Below are 18,783 nucleotides of genomic sequence, written 5' to 3'. Positions count from 1 at the left end.
ACTTCTTCCAAACTTGAGGCTTTTAACGGAAAGAAAACAAAATCACATAAAAAAAATAGATCAAGAAATGTAAAAACCTAATTACTGGTTGATTAATGATACAAGTTCATACACTGATCAGTCAGATGAAGCGGATTCTGCCCATGATAATGTCAAAATTACATAACTTTTTCCGACTCTGGGTTTCACCGTTCCCGGGTATAAATATTTCAATATTTTACACAATGCCCAAGCTTTCTTTCAGCCTCTGGTACACAAAATAATGTAGTACACTACAGTAAGTATCAAACAGGGTAATCTGGGTCGACAAACAGGAGAACATCTTAAGCCTATATCTGCCCTAGGCATGAACCATCCATTTTATAGCAAAAATAAATAAAATATATTAAACCATCCCATTAATAAAGACTTCCGCTGATCTATTTAACAATTGCCAATGTCCGCCCCCCCCCCCCCCCCCTAAGCTGTGCAGTATATAAGCACAGAAAAGTACTTTTATCTACATTTGTAAAAGTTACAAAATCGAGGATTAAGATCTATTGTTTGTGGAGATTTTTTTTTTCCCCTCATATATTCTAATTGGAATTTAAATTTCTGAAGAGGATTAAAGTCCAGAAAAAGCACCCTGATGCCACTACCTTCACCCAACTAGCCCCTGCCACCGCTAAAGGCAAGACATTACTTGATTCTGTTTTGAAAGGGGTCTCAAACCCATATCCAGATGGAAGGATTTATACCTCCGTCGGCGCCATAGAAGTCAACAGCCGCCAACCACCTCCTTGTCCGTCATTGGGAATTGGCGAAAAAAGCAAATGTACCTCATGGGCGTGTAACTTCCCTTCTTCTGGAACCACTTTGCACAGGAGAACAGCTCCAGTAAAGACTCGACTTTGTTATATTACATGTATCACATTCATCTTTTTTTTTTTGTTTGTTTTTTTTTTTTTAAAGCTGTTTTCTGTGACTCGAGAGGAATGACTTTTGAGTAACTACACAGAAGAATGAGAGGAAATATGATCAGATTTTCTTTGTCATTGTTGGGCAAGAATGGATTTCCAAAGACCCTATTATCCCGAGTGGTGCATTCACCCATTCAAAGCCCCTGGACGTCGTCTTGACTGTGAAGTTACTATCGTGCAAATCAAAGTGGCAGATGTCTCAATTTTTCGCGACACTTACAGAAATGGAAGGCAACTCATACTTCACTAAAAGAAAATAAAAATAAAAACATAACGTGGTCAAAGAGACTCGGGACTTTTCATTAGTTAGGCCACGGAAAAAAACAACCCTCCCTCTATAGTTTATGCACACTAAACCTTCGCCTTAACTTGGAATCTTACATCCTTTCATCTCCAGAAAAAAAAAAAAAAAAAAAAAACGAAAACGAAAAAACAAACAAACAGAATAAGGGAAGGAATGAGAACAGACTTGAAAGAGGACAAAATTCATTCGAGACATCCACACAAGTCTGTCTTTGCACTGACGCCTACATGTACCGGCGACACGAGTTGAGGCTGGACGACAGGAAGCCGGGTCGCCGTCGCAGGGCTGAGCCGCCGCATCCCTTAGATGTACCCACTCTACGCAAACCGCCCATCGTGCTTAAGCCTGCGGGAGACTTTCTGAACTTGCTGCCGAGGGCATAATTTGGCCAGCGGTATAAATTGGTATTGTTTTGTTGTGCGAAATTTGCAATCCTGACCCCACCCCCACAAATTGTCGATTGACGATATAACACAGGTAGGGGGAGGCCCACCGGCTGGCGTCACCAGAGAAAGATGCGCTTCACCGTTTGAAAGCAGCTTTAATGTTTTCAAGGTTTTTCCCCAACCAATCGTGGGTTATTCGGTGAAGCCCGCCACCAATCAGATCACAACGGGGTTAACGTCGCCTACCACCGTAATGTCTCCTTAAAATATGTGACCAACCAAGCAGCGCCCCCCCCCACCCCCTCCCCGCCCCCCCCGCAACTGAACAGATTGTCTTGTATATGATGTTTGCCAATCGAATATTATACACCAGATCCCCTCGCCTGACCACTTGGCGGCTCTCATTTCGTGAAGGCCGCCACGACGGCCCACATCAACTCGTTAGCATTTGGCTTTGTGCTCTCGGCCTCCGGCTCCAGCTCCAGCAGCGTGCGGACCCTCTTCATGCCCTGGTCAAACTGTTCGTCCTGCAGCGGAGCAAAGGCGTTCTCGAGAACGTCGGACGAATGTGCCAGGAGGATGAGGGCGAGCACCCGCTTGTCCATGCGCTGCGGGTCGTTGACCCATTTCTCCAGAACGGAATCTTGAACCTTCTTCACAAGTCGCTGTGTGAGTGGGTGAATTTCAAATGGATGCAAGTCAGTATTTCCATAAATGACGTGCAGAGGTGCAACATTTTACATTCGAATCAAGGCCGTTATGAGTCAGGGAATGGTGATTTAAAAAAAACAAAACAAACAAAAAAAAAAAAAAAAACTAACTTCCTTCTCCCAACTCACCTGTTTGACAGGGCTGTTAGTGAGCGGATGTGTTGTCATGTCGAAAAGTAGGAAGTTCTGTTTCTCTGTGGTGAGAACCCCTTTTTCCACCAGGTTCTTGGCGAGACGCTCCCTCACATTTCTCAGCTGGTAGTGTAGTTTCAGGGGGTTCCATGTTTCTCCTGAAGGAAAAAAGTGCATCTATTTATATATTTATATATATATATATATATAAAAAGAAGGCACTTGTATTAAGTAAATCATGAGACCGCGTCAAAGGCTGTTTCTAAGGGAAAGACACGTCACTTAGAAAATGGCCACAAGGGTCCATTAAAACACTAAACCTGCTTTTCCACCGAGGTACGCAAACTAAGCGAGGAGCCATTTAGGACAAGAAGCTTCTGAAACGGAGGAGCGAGTACTACGAGCAAGAAATCAGCTTTGAAATCAGCTGCTCAGCGGTTAAATGGACGTCGGTGTGCTGCTCGATGTCTCTTGCGCAGCTTGCATTTGACCAGTGAGTGTTGCAGCGCTACGAACTACTACAACGGTTCCCGTTACCCCATGAAAAGAACCGCCTCAGCGGCAGGGACAATTTTGGAGCCAAGTGCCTGCCAATGGATCAATGTGCACATTTCATTAATCTCTTTCTAGATGGACTAATAAAGACTGTTTCCTTACCAGATATAAATTTGTCAAATGCGACTGACACATAACTTATATTGTTTGGAAAATTTTGTTCATTCTCCTTTGGGTGATGTCAGGCACAACAGTGTTGTTTGCCTCACCAGGCTCTAAAAGATATTTATACAAACTGAATTGTATTTGGACAAATCACATTCCAGAACTGGGAGGCACTACAACTACGCTAAAAACTCCTGGTTGTAGAGTAACATAATGTACATTTTTGGCCGTGCGGCACTTCTGCCTCAGTCCTAATTTGGCAATTCATTCTAGACGTTGTTTGCACTGAGGAGGGGTGTGAGGATACACACGCTTAACGTTTGTTGAGACGGTACAGGGTTCACGCTTCGAAACAGTCACAATATTTTTTGAACGGAAACATGTTATGGCTGAACTCAATGTCAAATAATTAAATATTTATTCAAGTTCATTGTATTCGTTTTTCCTTTCTTAAAGGATCCATTTTTCAGCTTCACATAGCATACTGTCACGTTTTCATAATGCAAACTTTCGTGCCACAATATATCACTACACCGCTAGCTCTTGCTAATGCTAGGGAGATGGGCTGCAGGAACACAATTAAAATATATGTACAAAAAAAAAAAAAAAAAAAAAACACCATTCAAATGGTGAAATTGCCATTTGATTGTGGATTATTTTTTAATGCAATAAACTATTATAAATGTTTTAGCTAACATTAGCAATTAAATTCACATGTGATGAGCAAGCACGATGTGAAAGTCAATACAAGTTCATCCGGCTTGTTGCGCAGTGGGCGCACATTCGAGTGAAATATTCCTGGCAACGGTGTGCGGACACAAAAAATAAAAAATAAAATAAAAAATAAAACGACTGCTCGACTTGAAGAATCCCAGTCAATCAACGGGTTTTCCGACTGAGGATCCGAAAAATGATAAAACGTACACATTTGAATGGGATTATAGAGGAATAACTGCAGCCCTAGTAGGGAGTGCTCGTAGATGACCAAACAGAGTTGTGCGCGCGTCTTCTTTGGGGGAAACCTTCTGACCGCCGAGTTTAGCCAAACATCAACAGTAGAATTCTCACCACTCAGTAGCTCTATCCAGCTTTGGACAGTTTCTGGCGGCTGGGTGTCTTTAATGTGCTTCAGAGCCTCGTCCATCAGCATGTCTCCTGTCGGAGCGTCAGACTTACAGATCACCTGCGCGCAAGAGAGGAGCAAACACCCATCACTCCTGATACCACAGGGACACATGCATATAGATTACACACACAAAAAAAAAAAAAAAGTCTTACACGGTCAAAACAAGCATAAGGAAGGTCATTCTCTGTGGTATCAAATGAGACCCTGACAATAATGTAAAGGATTTCTACTTTATTTTTAAAAATATGAAACCTTTTATGCCTCATAGTCGATCAGCTCATACAAATCTCTTATTTTTCCCCTCAATGTCGTTCTAAAGGCAGGGACACACTAAAAGACTTTCAACGGACGTCACATATTAAAAACGCCACTGGAGACAGCGACGCTGGGGGCTCGCACATCTCTGGGTTCAAGCGCGCACGCTATAGGAGCCAAAAACTTGATCCAGAATTAGAATTAAAAAATTATATTATGAGGAAAATGGTCAGCGGTAGCGGTCATTGAAACGGTCGGGAAGTCTTGGGATCAATCCCATAATAGTCCAAGGTGCTATCAGGCTGTTTTGATGTCACTATAATACCTTGCAGTGGATTGTACCTTGCTCATGGACATTTATAATACTGTTTAGATAATAATTCTGGATTACACTTTACTTTATACTATTTTATATTATATTATCCTTTGGACTTTATAATACCACCTTGGATTATCAATCTAGATTGCACTGTGGACACAACACATACTTTACTATACAATGCATATGGACATGGTCAATGTGCTTCCACTTTAACCAAATATTATTGTTAGTGGTACTTCCAATATCACTAGTTTTGGATTATTACCATTAGTACTTCCAATTGCTGCCATTACTGGGACTGCTGTTATCAGTGCAATGGCTCAATTTGTGTAATGTTGCCGCGATGCCGATACCACCCGTACTTACATCCATCACTAACTAGCATGTTAGCGTCGGCCTAGCTCAGTTAACTTTAATTTGCTGAGTTTTACACATTGCTCTTGGTGCGGTACCACCCGCATCTTCCCCCCTCCCAGGAACTACTAAAGTGTCGCCCAAGATCTTGAACATTTTTTTAGCGGGCACTCGAAAAAATCCCCAGCCCAAGTCTTGAGGTCGTATACGGGGCACAAGCTGACGGGCGAACCCCTTCCCATTCCCTTCCCCTTCGGACACACGGCATTCCCACGGTCCTCCTCACCTTCCGCGCCAGGAGGCTCCTTCTCCTCATCCCGCAGGCCTCCAGCTGCAGCCGGCCCCGCAGGGCCAGCTCGATCAGCATGCAGCCTCGAAGACCCGACGAGATGCAGTCATTCCAGAAGGATGTGTATCCCTGTGGGAGGGGGGGGGGGGGGGGGGGGGGGGGGCACACACACACACACACACACACACACACTCTTAGCTGACGTGTTGTGTCAACAAGTGACGCCATGGTTGGTGGAGCGACTTGGATCCTGCTGCTGGTGCTGGATGTTTAAGAACCGAACCACGGGAAGAAGGAGGCCAGCAGCTCACATCCAAACAACAGGCAATGTTACTAAAGCAATGAGAGTTTACAAAAAAATAGAAAACGTGGCTCTACGCAACAAGCCTAGAAAAACAACAACAGCAAAACAATTAAACATACATTTTTCCCCAACAACGAACAGTATATATCACGTTTAAATATAAAAAAAAAACAGGTGGGTTTGACTGCGCTTGTCCGTGTGACCGGACGGACTCGGGTTTGTTATGAGCAGACGCCTCCAGCGTCTGGAGGGTCCGAACGGCTCTCACCTCCTGGTCCTTCAGGCCCAGCAGCAGCACCTCCTCCATCAGCGTGAGCCTGGTTTCCTTCGAGTCCCCCTGGTCCTCTTCCTCCTCCTCCGCGCGGCGCCCCTCGTCCGCCTCGTCCCCGGACCCCCTCTCCTTGTCGGCGGCGGCGTTGCGGGTCGCCTCGGTCTTCCGCTGGACCAGGCCCGAGGACCTCTGCGTGATGGAAGCCATAACTTCACCCTTGAGCGGAGCAGCGCCGGCGGGGAATTCGCGCCCTTAGAAGCCTTTCGCAAGCACCGCGGTCGGTCCGGTCATACGCGGAGCTTGTCGCGGGGGGGGGGGATCGATAGCGAAGTGGCGGAGAAAGTACGGGGAGACTTCCGCCACTCTCCGACACTTCCAGCCACCGACGTCACGCAAGATTCTACTTCCTGGAAAAAAAAAAAAAAACATGGCGGCGGCGTATGACGTCACTCGCCAATTTTTATTTTTCTTTTTCTTTCCATCCCACTATAACTTTATCCTTTTTTTTTTTTAAATATATTTATGTTTATTTATTTCTTTTCAGAAATCCATTCGTATCTATTCATTTGTCGTTCGATCTGTTCATGTAGTTATTTATTTAGTTAAAGGTGCGACGTGTAGAATGTAGTGACGTCTAGCGGCGAGGTTGCAGATGACAACCAAGCGGATCCCCCGCCCCCCGTGGCGGCGCAACATGGCGGCCCTGCGCGAACGAGGCGGCGGCCAGCGCCATGTTTGCCTCTGGGCTCCTGTAGAGCAAACATGGCGGCGCAAGATGGTGGCCCCCGTGGAAGCGTACCCGCTCCCTACGTAGATGGAAGCCTCTCGTCCTAAGGTAACACCAACACAAGGATTCTTATTTTGATGGGATTATAGACAAATTAAAACGTACTTGTGATTATCGTAGTCAATTTGTTGCGTATATTTTACGCACCTTTCATTATTTATTCATGTCACATTATTTTCAGTCTGGCAATCTGACGGGCAACTTCATATATATATATTAATATTCTGGATAGTATCTTTGTTGTAACGTGCAATGCAGAAATAAAGGGACCAAAAATTATCATTATGGTAATCATCATTGCATTTGAAAAGGAAGCCCCATCCGCGTTTGTAATCTGTTCTGGGGGCGCAAAAAAAAAAAAGAGAGTTTTGAATTTGAAGTTCTTCGTATTACCTGATTCGAGATGAAACTACTAATAGGTGTGTTTATCTCTACTCCCCTCATCAGCCGTCCTCCCCCTGCCCCAATGCGCTGCAGCTCCAGGCTCTCCACTCGGACGCTCAACTCCTCCTCCTCCTCCTCCTCCTCCTACACCTGCGTCCAGGTGTGTCAGACCAGCGCCGCTGACATCCACCTTGGAAAACACAACAAGTGTTACGTTGAGGGACCCCTGCTGCTGCGGCGATGGCAGCTGCCACCGCCCCCGTACGAAGCCGGGACCCAACGTCCTTTTCTGGAAAAACAAACGTTCTTCTGGCCCACCGTCAGCATTAAGGAGCGCTCAGTGGTTCCTGTTCCGAATGTCACACACCAAACAAGGTGTATTCCAATGACGCTTCTAACATATACAGTCAAATTTGAAAAAATGTCAGGTCGCTCTCTAGCAAATAATCGTACATACTGATCTTATTGTTAACTATAAAATAATATCCATATTATAATTCAATCAGTCAGATAAACATGGCAGATTATGATGTAGCACGGTGGCTATCTAGTCAGATCAGTTGAACTGTACAAAGGTTGACCTCGCGGAGGTGTCGTTTGGATTTCTGGCCTCTTGCTCAAGGCTGAAACTTCCGTTCGGCTCTTCCTAACCCGAAAAGACGAGCGAATGTGTGTGTTAATGACAGGTCGACTGGACGACCGCAACGCCCGTTGTCTGCCCTTTTCACGAGGCTTTTGAGAGGGAACTCAGCAGCTGGACTTCCAGCCATTATTAAAAAAAAATCCCTTTAATGCATTGCCTTTATATTGCTTGCATTTTCATTTATTATTATTATTATTATTATTATTATTATTATTATTATTATTATTTCAACTCAGTTTTTCAATAAGCTGTGTAAGCTTTCTTTATTTTGATTTGCAAATTGTTGTTTAATGAGCTACAACCAACTACCTTTTCAAAATGAATTTTTTTTAAAAATAAATAAATATATATATATATATATATATATATATATATATATATATATAGGCTTAGAAATGTATTCTCTTTTGGAAAAAAAATGACTAGAAAGGTGCAAAATTAAAAACAATTAACTATGCAATGTGCACTCTTCTCCACACGGTGGCAGCCTCACAGTTGAATAAGCTTCTTAAGAGCTTTAGAAAGAAATGAAGATGGCGTGAACTCCACCCTCATGTTAAAAAAGCTGTTTTGTGTCATGTTTATTTTTACTTCATACATTAAAAACAGCATTGTGTAAAAACCACAATGTGCCGATTCATTTGGCAAATGCAACATTTTACTTTCCTTGGATGTGGTGCTTTAAGCATAAATACATAACAATGACAAACAGTTGCCAAATATGAAGATAAACCCCCCCCCCCCCTATGTGCTGATGTAAATAAGTGTTTACATTTAATGGTAATAGTATACAAAGATTATTAGATTGGCAATATAAAACAGCATCAGCCTCGCAAACCACAAAAGAGCAGAGAGGGAGGTTAATCTTGCCCAGTTGCCTATTACAGTGACAGTGAGCGCTTGTGCAAATGGTCATAATTAAGTTTACGAGAATATCAGTCGGCTTGTTGCCTGTAGCTACAGTATATGGGCTTTCAGAAAGCTGAACAACAAGCAACGCAAAACATTTGATACCATAATATGCAATATGTGATTGCCTACTTGCATATATGCATTATAGTGGTATTACCTTCACGCTTATTGCTGACAGCAAATGTATTAGAATAATATCAAGTATTATGATAAAAACTATTTAATCAGATTATTCAAATTTGAATTCGAGTTCAAATTATATTATGCATTTTATTGGGGAGTGTTTTATACATGAAGAGGTGGTGTTCTGTTTTTTTCCTACAATAGGTCTGTTGACCAGTCAAGTCCAAGGGTTTTTATAAGGGAAAAAGGCTAAAAGCCTTAAAAAATAAGGCTGGAAACTAAGCGTATTTGGTGATAAAGCTTCAGCAAATGAAACAATGAATCAATAAATCAATCAATCAATCAATCAATCAATAAATCAACCTGGCAAGGAAGCATTTTGTGGTCATGCTTTCCTTGCCATAATAGTTCTCCGTACGTAGTTTCTGTATTCGGGACTCTCAGCTTGACTCTATTGCCATTTTGCGGGAAAATCCAACACACAACACGGGCAACGATTCTAATCACTGTCGGCTGCATCCCGACATCTTTGTGTGACTTGTTTTTTTTTTTTGTCCCGAAACCCTTTCAAATCCATTGCCTTTGCCCTCTCTGGAAAAGATTATCCCCGGCACGGCTTGCAACTTCATTTCGGGAATTATCAAACTCCCCAACTCGTACGATCGTGTCAAATGTGCCGTCGCCGTGCATCCTGAAATCATCAACGCTCCTGTTGAACCTGCTCGGCAGCATCCCCGTCGGCGGCCGGCGGCATGCGCTGTAGGTTTGTCGCATGGGGGTGAACTTCGAGGTCTTGAGCGTTTGGGTGTTTGGGACATTTGGCGTCGGCTACAGTGGCCATTTGGAGCGCACCGTCTGTGTTTAGCTTCTGGTAGATCTTAGTGTAAGAGGGCGGGTGGTGAGGGGGGGGGGCGGTGTCTCGGCCTCCTCAAAACGATTCATCTCCCTGTGACGGATCCTTTGTCTTGACAATCTAACAATCTCCACCGAGCGTAACACGGCCACGATGGTATGATCCTCAGAAGTCCTTGAAGGGATGATTCCCCCATAAGGCCAGAAACACGCGCCCCAGTGTAAACAACATCCCTCTTCTGCCATCGCGGCCCTGGCGGGGGAGGGGGGGAGCCAACCGCCTCTCGGACCATTTAAGTAGAATATTTGTACACAGTCCAAGATGACAAGATACACGTGCGGGGGGGGGGGGGGGGGGACGCCTCCCCGTTCCGATCACGTCAGAGAACGGAGAGCCCGCCGCGCACTTTGCAGTTATTGATTGGATTGTTTAGGCTTCGGGGACTTGTTTGGACGTCTCTCATAAGTCGGATAAAGCTTCCGACATGTCTATGAGCCCGGAAAGTAATCTCATTTGAAGATTCCGTTTGGATATCTGCAGAAAACCTAGTAAAACAAGTTAATTTCCATCTTAAAATACTCGAACTCAAACGCGGCCGAGTTTCCGCCAAACTGCAACGTACTTTCGTACGTACTCTCCTCCCGTCCTACACAAACACGACGACTCTATTTATACTTTCTGATCCCTGCCAGAAACGGACGGTTCCCCCCCCCCCCCCCCCCCCGAGTCTCTCCAGGGTCCGACGAAAACATCTGTATTTTTCACTCCGTTCGTTTTTTTTTTCTCGTCGAACCCGGAGTTCTGGTCCTGACAGGGAGGCAGGATCACTCCCCGGGGTTTTGAATAAGGCCACACTCAGACCCATATTGGAGCCATTTCCTGTCTCTGGAGTGGGCACGGGGGGTGACCCTTTGTGCTCCTCCCGTGTATTAATGCCCCAGAACATGCCCGTATAAACACACACACACACACACACACACACACACACACACACGCAGACGCACACGTGCGCACACACACACGCACACACACACACACACGCACACCCACACACTTTTGGGACAATGCTCCGGACAACAGAGCGAGGGAGGAATGTTTTTACCGCAGTGCCGTGGACGCTGCAGACCATAACGTCTCGGCGGTCTTTCTTTTCTCTCCGTCGTAGGAAAATAACAACTAAAGAAAACATCATTATTTCCAACAGGTTGTAATACGGCCGAATATGAAAAAAGAGACAGGAGTGAAAGGAGGCGGCGGTATCGTGTTCGGGCGTTATAGATATAGTCACGGGAAGGGAATAAAGAGCCGTGTATTTTATTATTTATATAATGAACGGGAATTAACTTTAAACGGCGGGGGTCCAAGGGGTGGCCCGATCGGACGAAAACGATGCCAGGATAAGTGGTCACATCTGTGAGCTTCCATGGAGTTTGGACGGACGCGGCGGACGAGGCTGGAGCTCGCCGGATTCTCCCGGCGCTATTACGAACGCCAAGGCCGTGCCGCATGCGGTGCGATCGTTTTACAGTAATTGCGCCGTATGAAGTGCGGCGGTGTTCTAGCGCAAAACGCAAAGGGGCCAGGAGGATTCCTCTCGGTGCCGGACGGGGCTTTGAAGGTGCTTTGGCGCGCGCCCCGAACCGCTCACAATGTTAAACGAAAGTCGAGGGAGAGCCGTCGAAGTGAGAGAGAAAACCGGTGATGCCATCGACGTCAGCTCCACCGCTGCACAATCGGAGGAAGTGCCATTGTGCCTCAGATGGAGTGGACTGTCCAAAAAACCCGTGTGCAGCTACACAGTTCGACAGAAAGGCTTACTGTGTTTTTTTTTCCTCACGCCAGAGACTTCAATCTCGACATTTAAAAGCCAGAATTTTGGCGGCGGTGAAAACAGACCCGTCACTTGCATCCACTCGAACAAAATCCTCGTTTCTACCATTGAATTACGCCGGATGCCAGTTCACTGATTTTTAAAAAAGTGACTGCACAGCGTTTGCAATCGAAACCTGTCTACATTCGAATACGTAGCAATACACAGTTATCTATCCAAATTCAAGTCTTCTCCAAATGTTAACTTGAAGTTCCCGGGGGGGCGGGGGTTGATATTGTGTTGAATCATTTATGTCCAAGCAAAACAAACCACTTTCCAATATTTACACGATAAAAACCGAGAATGTTCTTTTTTTGTACGTTGCAACTTGAAAACTTGACTTGGAAAAACATTTTCTTTCCTCCCCCCCTTCCCTCCCACCCACACCCAGGCAGATCTTTACAGGAAGCATTTAACAATAGACCCCCTGGTCCTAAGAGCCTTCAGAACCTCGGCTCACACGCACGCACGCGCGCACGCGCTCCCTGTAAAGAAAGCGAATGTTAGGCGATAAGCGTATTTCTCACGCCGCCCGTTTCACCACTCCTTCAATGTCAGCGGTCCAAAAAGGCGACGATTTCAAAATAAAAGCGCGGACGGACGGAAGTCGATGCGGGGCGGCGCTGTCTAGGGAAACACGTATGGACGTGATCCGGCGTCGATGAAAATCCAAACCCTTCTGCCCGTCACTGACACAGTGTGAACTCAAAACACAGGACGCGGGACTCAAAACACAGGACTTGAGGTAAAAAACGTTGGGGGTTGAAGTGATCGGCGTGACGAAGCACCGCGGAGGCCTTGTGTTCCTAATCATCATCCGGTTACTCGGAGAAAAGGTGGGCTACACCGGGGGGTCACAGGAGCACACAGACCTACACCTCTGTATGTTACAGAGGAACTGGAACCCCTACCGCCCACCAAACTCACATCTAATCCCAAGGATCATGTGTGCGTTAAGATATAAATCCTCAAAAGGCCCACATAAACCGCATGAAAATATCAGATCAAGTTCTTACGCTAATTTAATGCACCAACCTATCCCTTTATGATAGCAAAGGGACATTTATTGTAATCCCTTTATTTATGGGAACAGCGCTGATTCAGACTGATTTTCGCTCTGTCGCTAATTTTACTGAGATGCAAAACAATGGCCAAATTGTTCGAGGATGAATGACCCCGTCGGGGATTTAAGAGACTGACCCCGGTGGCCGGCCCCGCTCCAGCCTGACCCCGTCCTTCTCCTCCTATCTCCTGCACGCTGTGTCAGATGTCAGATGTCATGCTGTGGAATTGCTGGCCCCAGACTGTGCACATAGGCGGTAGACGCAGACCTTTTTTTTTGTTCATTTATTTTATTTATCTTCGTGACGTGCGTTGCTACGGTCATCGGAGAAGGAGGCTCCCGCATGCCTCCTCTGGTGGAAGAGGCCAGAGGTGCCCACTGTGTCTGTGGGACACTGAGGACCAGTAGGACGGCTGTAACCCTAACTCTGAAGCTGTGTTGACAGAGTCAAGGGGTCAAAGGGCTAACATGATACGCCTCTAAATGGTGTGTGTGTGTGTGTGTGTGTGTGTGTGTGTGTGGGCGTATGTGTATGTGTGTGTGTGTGTGTGTGTGTGTGTGTGTGTGTGTGTGTGTGTGTGTGGGCGTTTGTGTGTCTGCGGAGGTCAAGCCCCATGAAGAAAGACACTAAAGAGCGCTCTAATTGCCCTCCACGTCTTGGATTCCCCTACCAAGAACGCAGCGGTCCACACCGAGGACAGGGGGGATCGTTTACATGCCCATGCTCCTTCAGTCGGAACAACGGTAACAACAACTGTTTTGATAACTTTGTTTGTTTCCACGCGTCCGACATGAAGATGAGAATTGGGGCATCGGTTCCTTTTATTTTGGGGATGCGGTACTAAGCCGGGCGCCACAGACCCCAATTAGTCGAGATAAGGGTCTGTGTCTTAGACAGAGGAAGTAAAGCGCGGATTCAGTTATGTCATCACCGGTCATCTGCTCCTTCTTACGGGGCATTTCCTGTTTGTAGATATTTATCCTTTTCCAAAATATCACAGAGACAGTTGCGATAGGGCAAGGCAGAGTTGAGGCGACGGAGCTTTTTTTCTTTTTACTTTTGATCTCAACGTTTCACCCGCCTGGTTCTTGAAAACGCCGGGGACTCGGCCGCGGCTGTTCTCCTCAAACATCAATCAGGTGGATCTGTTTTGCTTCACGGCGGGCGGACAGGAGATCTGAAATCTCTCCTGAGGATCCAGAGCGGCAGCGCAGCCCACAGCGAGACAGGGATCGAGGTGTTGGCTGATCATACGATTCACTTAGGAGTAGTTTACATTTGGTCCAAGACTGGAGCTCAGACAGGCAGAGGAAGTTACAAACCAACAGGCGACGTGGCCTTATATAGCAATAAGCTTCTGTATTGGCCAGACTGACGCTTTCCTCATCATTGCCGAAATTAACCCAGGCTCTTCGCTCCGTGTCAAAAGGGACGAAGGAGTTTTTTCCACATTGAAGTTTGTGCATAGACAGTGGAAAGTCCTGAAATCAAATAATTTCACGATTCAAACGAAAACAGTTAGAAACAACAAAAACCCTGACGAAATCCCCGTCTACCTCAGATTTACTAGATGCTTGCTGGAAATTGTCAGCCCCCGTACCTTTGACACACGCGCCCCTCTCCTCCTCTTGTATACGTTAGAGATTCCTTAGATGCCTGATGTAAATACCCGTTGCGAGAGCAGAAACGACCTAATGGAAAATCAAAAACATTTTCTTTGCATGACTTAATGACTTGTGAATTCTGTAGGAAAATGCAATTTGTCCGGTAGACGGCAGAAACCAAGCTCATTTCCCTCACTTAATAGGATTTTCTCAGGATAAACAGCGCACTATGTCTTCATTATCTTTCTGGGTGATGGAATAGCCTCCTACACTTAAAATAAAAACACAATATCCTCTTGTATTAACAACAGCAACGTGTGTATGAGATCTGAGAACATACTGTAGAACAGGAATTTGTTATCCAAGAAATGGGCATGTGAAAATTTATGAGAGGGCCACAGAGCCCTTAGGGATCAAGACGAGCTCCCCAGACGAGGTCCATCCCGGACGCTTTCTTTAATAGATTTATAGGGAAGGTCACTCGGAATAGCAGTAAGAGTGGAAGCAGGAGAGGAAAACGAAAAATGAGAATGGACTTCCACGGCCAACAGACCCAAGCGGCGGGTTTGGCCAAAAGGCGCGGGAGAGACGTGAGGCTGCTGGGAGAGCTACACCTGGAGATACAGTTATGACAATGTGTCTTTGCCGCCCCGAACAAACAAATAGTACGGTCGCACCGCCGGCGACGTGACGCTGCAGAGCGACGGCCTGCGGCGCATTTCCAAATGGCTGCGGGGGCGGGGAGCGACGCCGCGATGAGCTTGCGGCTTTGCGGCGACGAGGAATGTCGAGCTGGTTTCAGCTTTATGCAAAGGAGCAGCACCGAGCGCCGGGCGACAGCCAATAGGAGGGGAGATACGCTCTCTATGGCCCTGGTCCTCGGAAAATGGACGGATACAATGAAAAACGTCTGTTCAGCTATCGATAAAATACGGAACACGTCACTCCAACTTTCCCCAACAGGGACAATTCTTTATTTTGAGGGACGGATGGTAAGATTCTTTCTGTGATTTTTTCCGAGAGATTCTTTCTGTGATTTTTTCCGAGAGGTGATTTAATTTGCTAAGTACGGCTGAACACGGAAAGGGAGAAAAAGGTTTGAAATGTTTGGCGCCCGCACAGAACAGCCAGTCAGTTTGAGCCGCCACGCCCGCAAACGCCCTGGGGGCACAGGGGCCCCACGTCGCCAGCGGCGTGACCCCACCGTAAGGGGGCGGCCCAGCGAGAGAGGGAGGCCTGCGAGCGAGACGCTTAGGAAGAGGAAGAGGGCGGAGGACGTTATAACGGAGTGACGAAAGCAGCCGGCATCAGAACTAATCGAGTCTTCCTGCGCCCCGGCCAGAGATATCTTCAGGGATGGACACAGGAAGAGCCGCTGTAAACTGGCCTATTCACAGGGAGTTCCTGAGATCCCGAGCGATAGGGGCCCCAGAGCATCCAGCCTGCATGCAGCCGCCTCTCTGTGAAATTTATACACAGCACAGTACTTACAGATGTGTACTCATCTATGTCTTCCCCTCACTGCATGTATTTGTATGCATCCACATCCTGTTTTCCTTTTTGCGTGTGCCGGTGCGTGAGAGAGCCATTGCACCAAACCCTGAACGAGGCTCTCCGAAATGAAGCCCTTTTGCTTTTGAGAATTGAGGAGGAATTAAAGACGGCGGCATTTCTCACCACGTCACTTGTCATCATTATTATTCGGCGGTTGCATGGAGATGAATGAGGTGCGCGCTGGATAGGAACTGGACTTCTGGGACTTTGCAAAAAACATCGAAATCTTCACAAATGTGACGGCGAAGCAGCACAGTTTCTCCTGGAACCTCCGACGTCCAGGTAAAGGTCCAGCAGGCATGGAGGGATCACAGCTTGTGGAAGACGGCATTAGGCTGAAATCACAAGGGCTTTGTGAGGAAAAAACTAACCCTGAATGATTATTTATGGGCTCAAGCTCCATCAGATTACTTTGTTTCCCCGGGCCTGTAAGGGAAATGTTTTTGTGTGTGTGTGTTTTTTTAATAAAATTGAATGGCTATTTTGGTGGTTATTATCTGAGCCAACAAGTAGCCTAATTAGAGCTGTAATTGCGGTGGGTCTGTGGGTCTGACAGTGGCACAGAGTTTCCAGGCATCCCTACACTACACTGCTCTTTTTCAACCGGTCATATTTTCCCATGGGGCTGGCGGAGACCAAGCCTCCCCTCCACCCACCCCCCTCTCCCGAACCGTCCCGCCCCTGGTACTCCCCGCACGTTGGCCAGCTCCTCATAACTCCTTCCCCTCCTTCTGTCTTGCTCTTCTGCTGGGACGGGGGAGGCTGCGAGCACATCCCAGACCGACCGCGCCCCGCGTCTCCACCGCCCCAGAGCTCCGTGCCGCGGCCGAGGGAATGCCCTGAACCCATCCGCAGCGCAGCGGGTGTTGAGAGTTTTCGGTCCGAGGGGAACCGCTGCCGTGCGTCGCCAGGGAAAGAGAGCGCTCCGCCGCAGCTTTCCTCCGCCGCAGATTTCCTCCGCCGCCGCCGCCGCTGGGTGGGAAGATGGTCCGGATAAGCGGACGTTTCGTTTGGACAGCGGCAACAACGCTCGGTAGGTGAAAACCATCGCGATTTACGCGCCGGATCGGAGCGGCAGTGAGCGCATGTGACTGGCAGGGCTCGACCGCCCGGAGGATGGTTGCTCTGCATAATTCATGTTGGAGTGCATCCATTAGTTTTGCTCTCCATGGCTATTAAAAACCTTCGGCAAAAGTGCGTCTCATCTCTTGCATTCTTCCATCTTCTGATCATAGATTAATCCCACGGCACTTGTTTTAGTTCATTGTTGTTGTTGTTTTATTATTATTATTATTATTATTATTATTATTATTATTATTATTATTATTATTATTATTATTATTATTATTATTATTATTATAATGAATGAGTTTACCACCACCTGCCAGGGTTCATGCAGGCAGTAAAAAAATGTAAATTTGTTGTAAATTTCCCCGGTGTGGGACTAATAAAGGTTGATCTTATCTTATCTTATCTTAAAAACTACTGTTGATTTTCATTTGTTTCATTCTTACACGCCTGGCACGGTGACCAAACACTGTAGAAATGCCAGTGATTCAGTGCTTCCCGTTGACATTGGAATCGGAGCCATTTCAGCACCACGGACACTTTACCTTGCCGACCATTACAACGCGAGGATTTTCTGCGGAACCTGACTCGAGCACCGACTCCATCGAGTCCTTTCGATGTCACCGTTTCCATGGAAATAAGCGGTGGTGTCAGTTCGTGCGACATAGTGAGCAAGACATCGGGGTTAAATTGACGTTGGGCAATGTCCCGCCATGGGGAAGTGAAGCCTGAACACTCGTGCCCACAAGCCATAGGGATGGCCCCGTGCGTGGTGCGTGTGTCATGGGTTTGCTGAAAGTCGAGTGCCTCTAGTGCCCAGATATTTAGAATCTATCCAGTAGATTTCCAACAAGGAGGAGTTGTGTGGTTCGGCTGATTCAGATGACACCTGCCGACCCGAGCCAAGGCCGCGACCAAACTTTGTGGATTGCCAAAATGGAAAGAATCCAAATCATATCGACATAAAAACTACAGCTTACCTGTAGGCATTTTGCCCTACGCTGTCATGAAATGTCCCGATGCAAATTCAGTAAGAAATAACACAAATTCCAACGGTACTTTCTGTTTATTGACTCCACACCGAAAGGCCTCGGTGCACATGCATGTGCACGGTGCACATGCATGTGCACCGTGATGATAGAAGTTGACTAACACGACAGGTTCGGTGCGAACGGTGTCTTTCGCTGCTTTTAGGTGAAGTTACCTTTGGATTGGTGCGGTTTATTTGTCACACAACCTCCCACCCATGAAGTGCACAATCACATTTAGCTGTATCACTGCAAACCGCCAAGCGATGACCCTGACGGACCTGACAGGTCGCTAGAGACGTCGGTGTCAGGTATTTTGTCGCAGTAGTCTTGTTTGTACAACGCTCAATCGCAAAATAGTTACATTTCCAGAATAGGTACTTATAGGTCGCGCCCATTTCCCCCGTCGCACTTTTCACCTGTGGTGTAATGATTTTCGACTGGATACGCATGTTGACGTTACCCAGGTTCCCCCGGCCGGCTCTGAGGTTGAGCAGAAGCGACGTGTGAACTTCATGCCCAAGTTGTGCAAATATAAGCGACAGAATCAATCAACCCCTGGTGGTAGAGGATGAGCGAGAGGGGGGGGGCATGAGAGAGAGAGGGAGAGAGAGGGACAAGGAGAGAGGGGGGGGGGGGGGGGGGAGCATGAGAGAGAGAGAAGCCGGTCTGAAGTTCACATCTCTCTGCCATCTTCAGATTCCTCTGCTCACATGTGATGCCGGCTTGTGACCGTCGTTAGAGAATTGGGTTACGGTTGCAGCCTGAATGTGTGTGTGTGTGTGTGTGTGTGTGTGTGTGTGTGTGTGTGTGTGTGTGTG

The 18,783-nt window shown here is 46.8% G+C and overlaps 2 protein-coding genes across 2 annotated transcripts in view; one reads left to right on the top strand and one right to left on the bottom strand.

The window, feature by feature from the left end:
- Positions 1 to 1,979: 1,979 nt before the first annotated feature.
- On the bottom strand, positions 1,980 to 6,445 carry LOC307242762 (Golgi phosphoprotein 3-like). Its single transcript, XM_080017333.1, has 5 exons — positions 6,070 to 6,445; positions 5,495 to 5,626; positions 4,220 to 4,334; positions 2,489 to 2,649; positions 1,980 to 2,314 (listed from the first exon to the last, which is right to left on the bottom strand). Exons 1-5 carry the CDS (start codon positions 6,277 to 6,279, stop codon positions 2,051 to 2,053), a joined length of 882 nt encoding a protein of 293 aa, XP_079873459.1. The 5' UTR covers positions 6,280 to 6,445; the 3' UTR covers positions 1,980 to 2,050.
- Positions 6,446 to 16,634: 10,189 nt separating this feature from the next.
- Positions 16,635 to 18,783, top strand: part of itga1 (integrin, alpha 1) — a 48,446-nt gene continuing 46,297 nt past the window's right edge. The window contains exon 1 of the mRNA XM_080017321.1: positions 16,635 to 16,899. Coding sequence (XP_079873447.1) covers positions 16,851 to 16,899 — 49 coding nt within the window. The 5' untranslated portion in view covers positions 16,635 to 16,850. The remainder of the gene's footprint in view (positions 16,900 to 18,783) is intronic.

This window comes from Zeus faber, assembly GCF_960531495.2.
Source record: "Zeus faber genome assembly, chromosome: 17".
Classification (NCBI taxonomy): Eukaryota; Metazoa; Chordata; class Actinopteri; order Zeiformes; family Zeidae; genus Zeus; species Zeus faber.
Note: the sequence above shows the minus strand (reverse complement) of the source record. Positions and strands in the feature narration are given on the sequence as shown.

Bases quoted from the DNA above. Each gene is read 5' to 3' on its own strand.
- LOC307242762 (XM_080017333.1), bottom strand. From the start codon at position 6,279: ATGGCTTCCATCACGCAGAGGTCCTCGGGCCTGGTCCAGCGGAAGACC. The intron at 2,650-4,219 runs GTGAGAATTCTA...TTTTTCCTTCAG, and splicing joins CTGGATAGAGCTACTGAGTG to GAGAAACATGGAACCCCCTG. The intron at 2,315-2,488 runs GTGAGTTGGGAG...CCACTCACACAG, and splicing joins CTAACAGCCCTGTCAAACAG to CGACTTGTGAAGAAGGTTCA.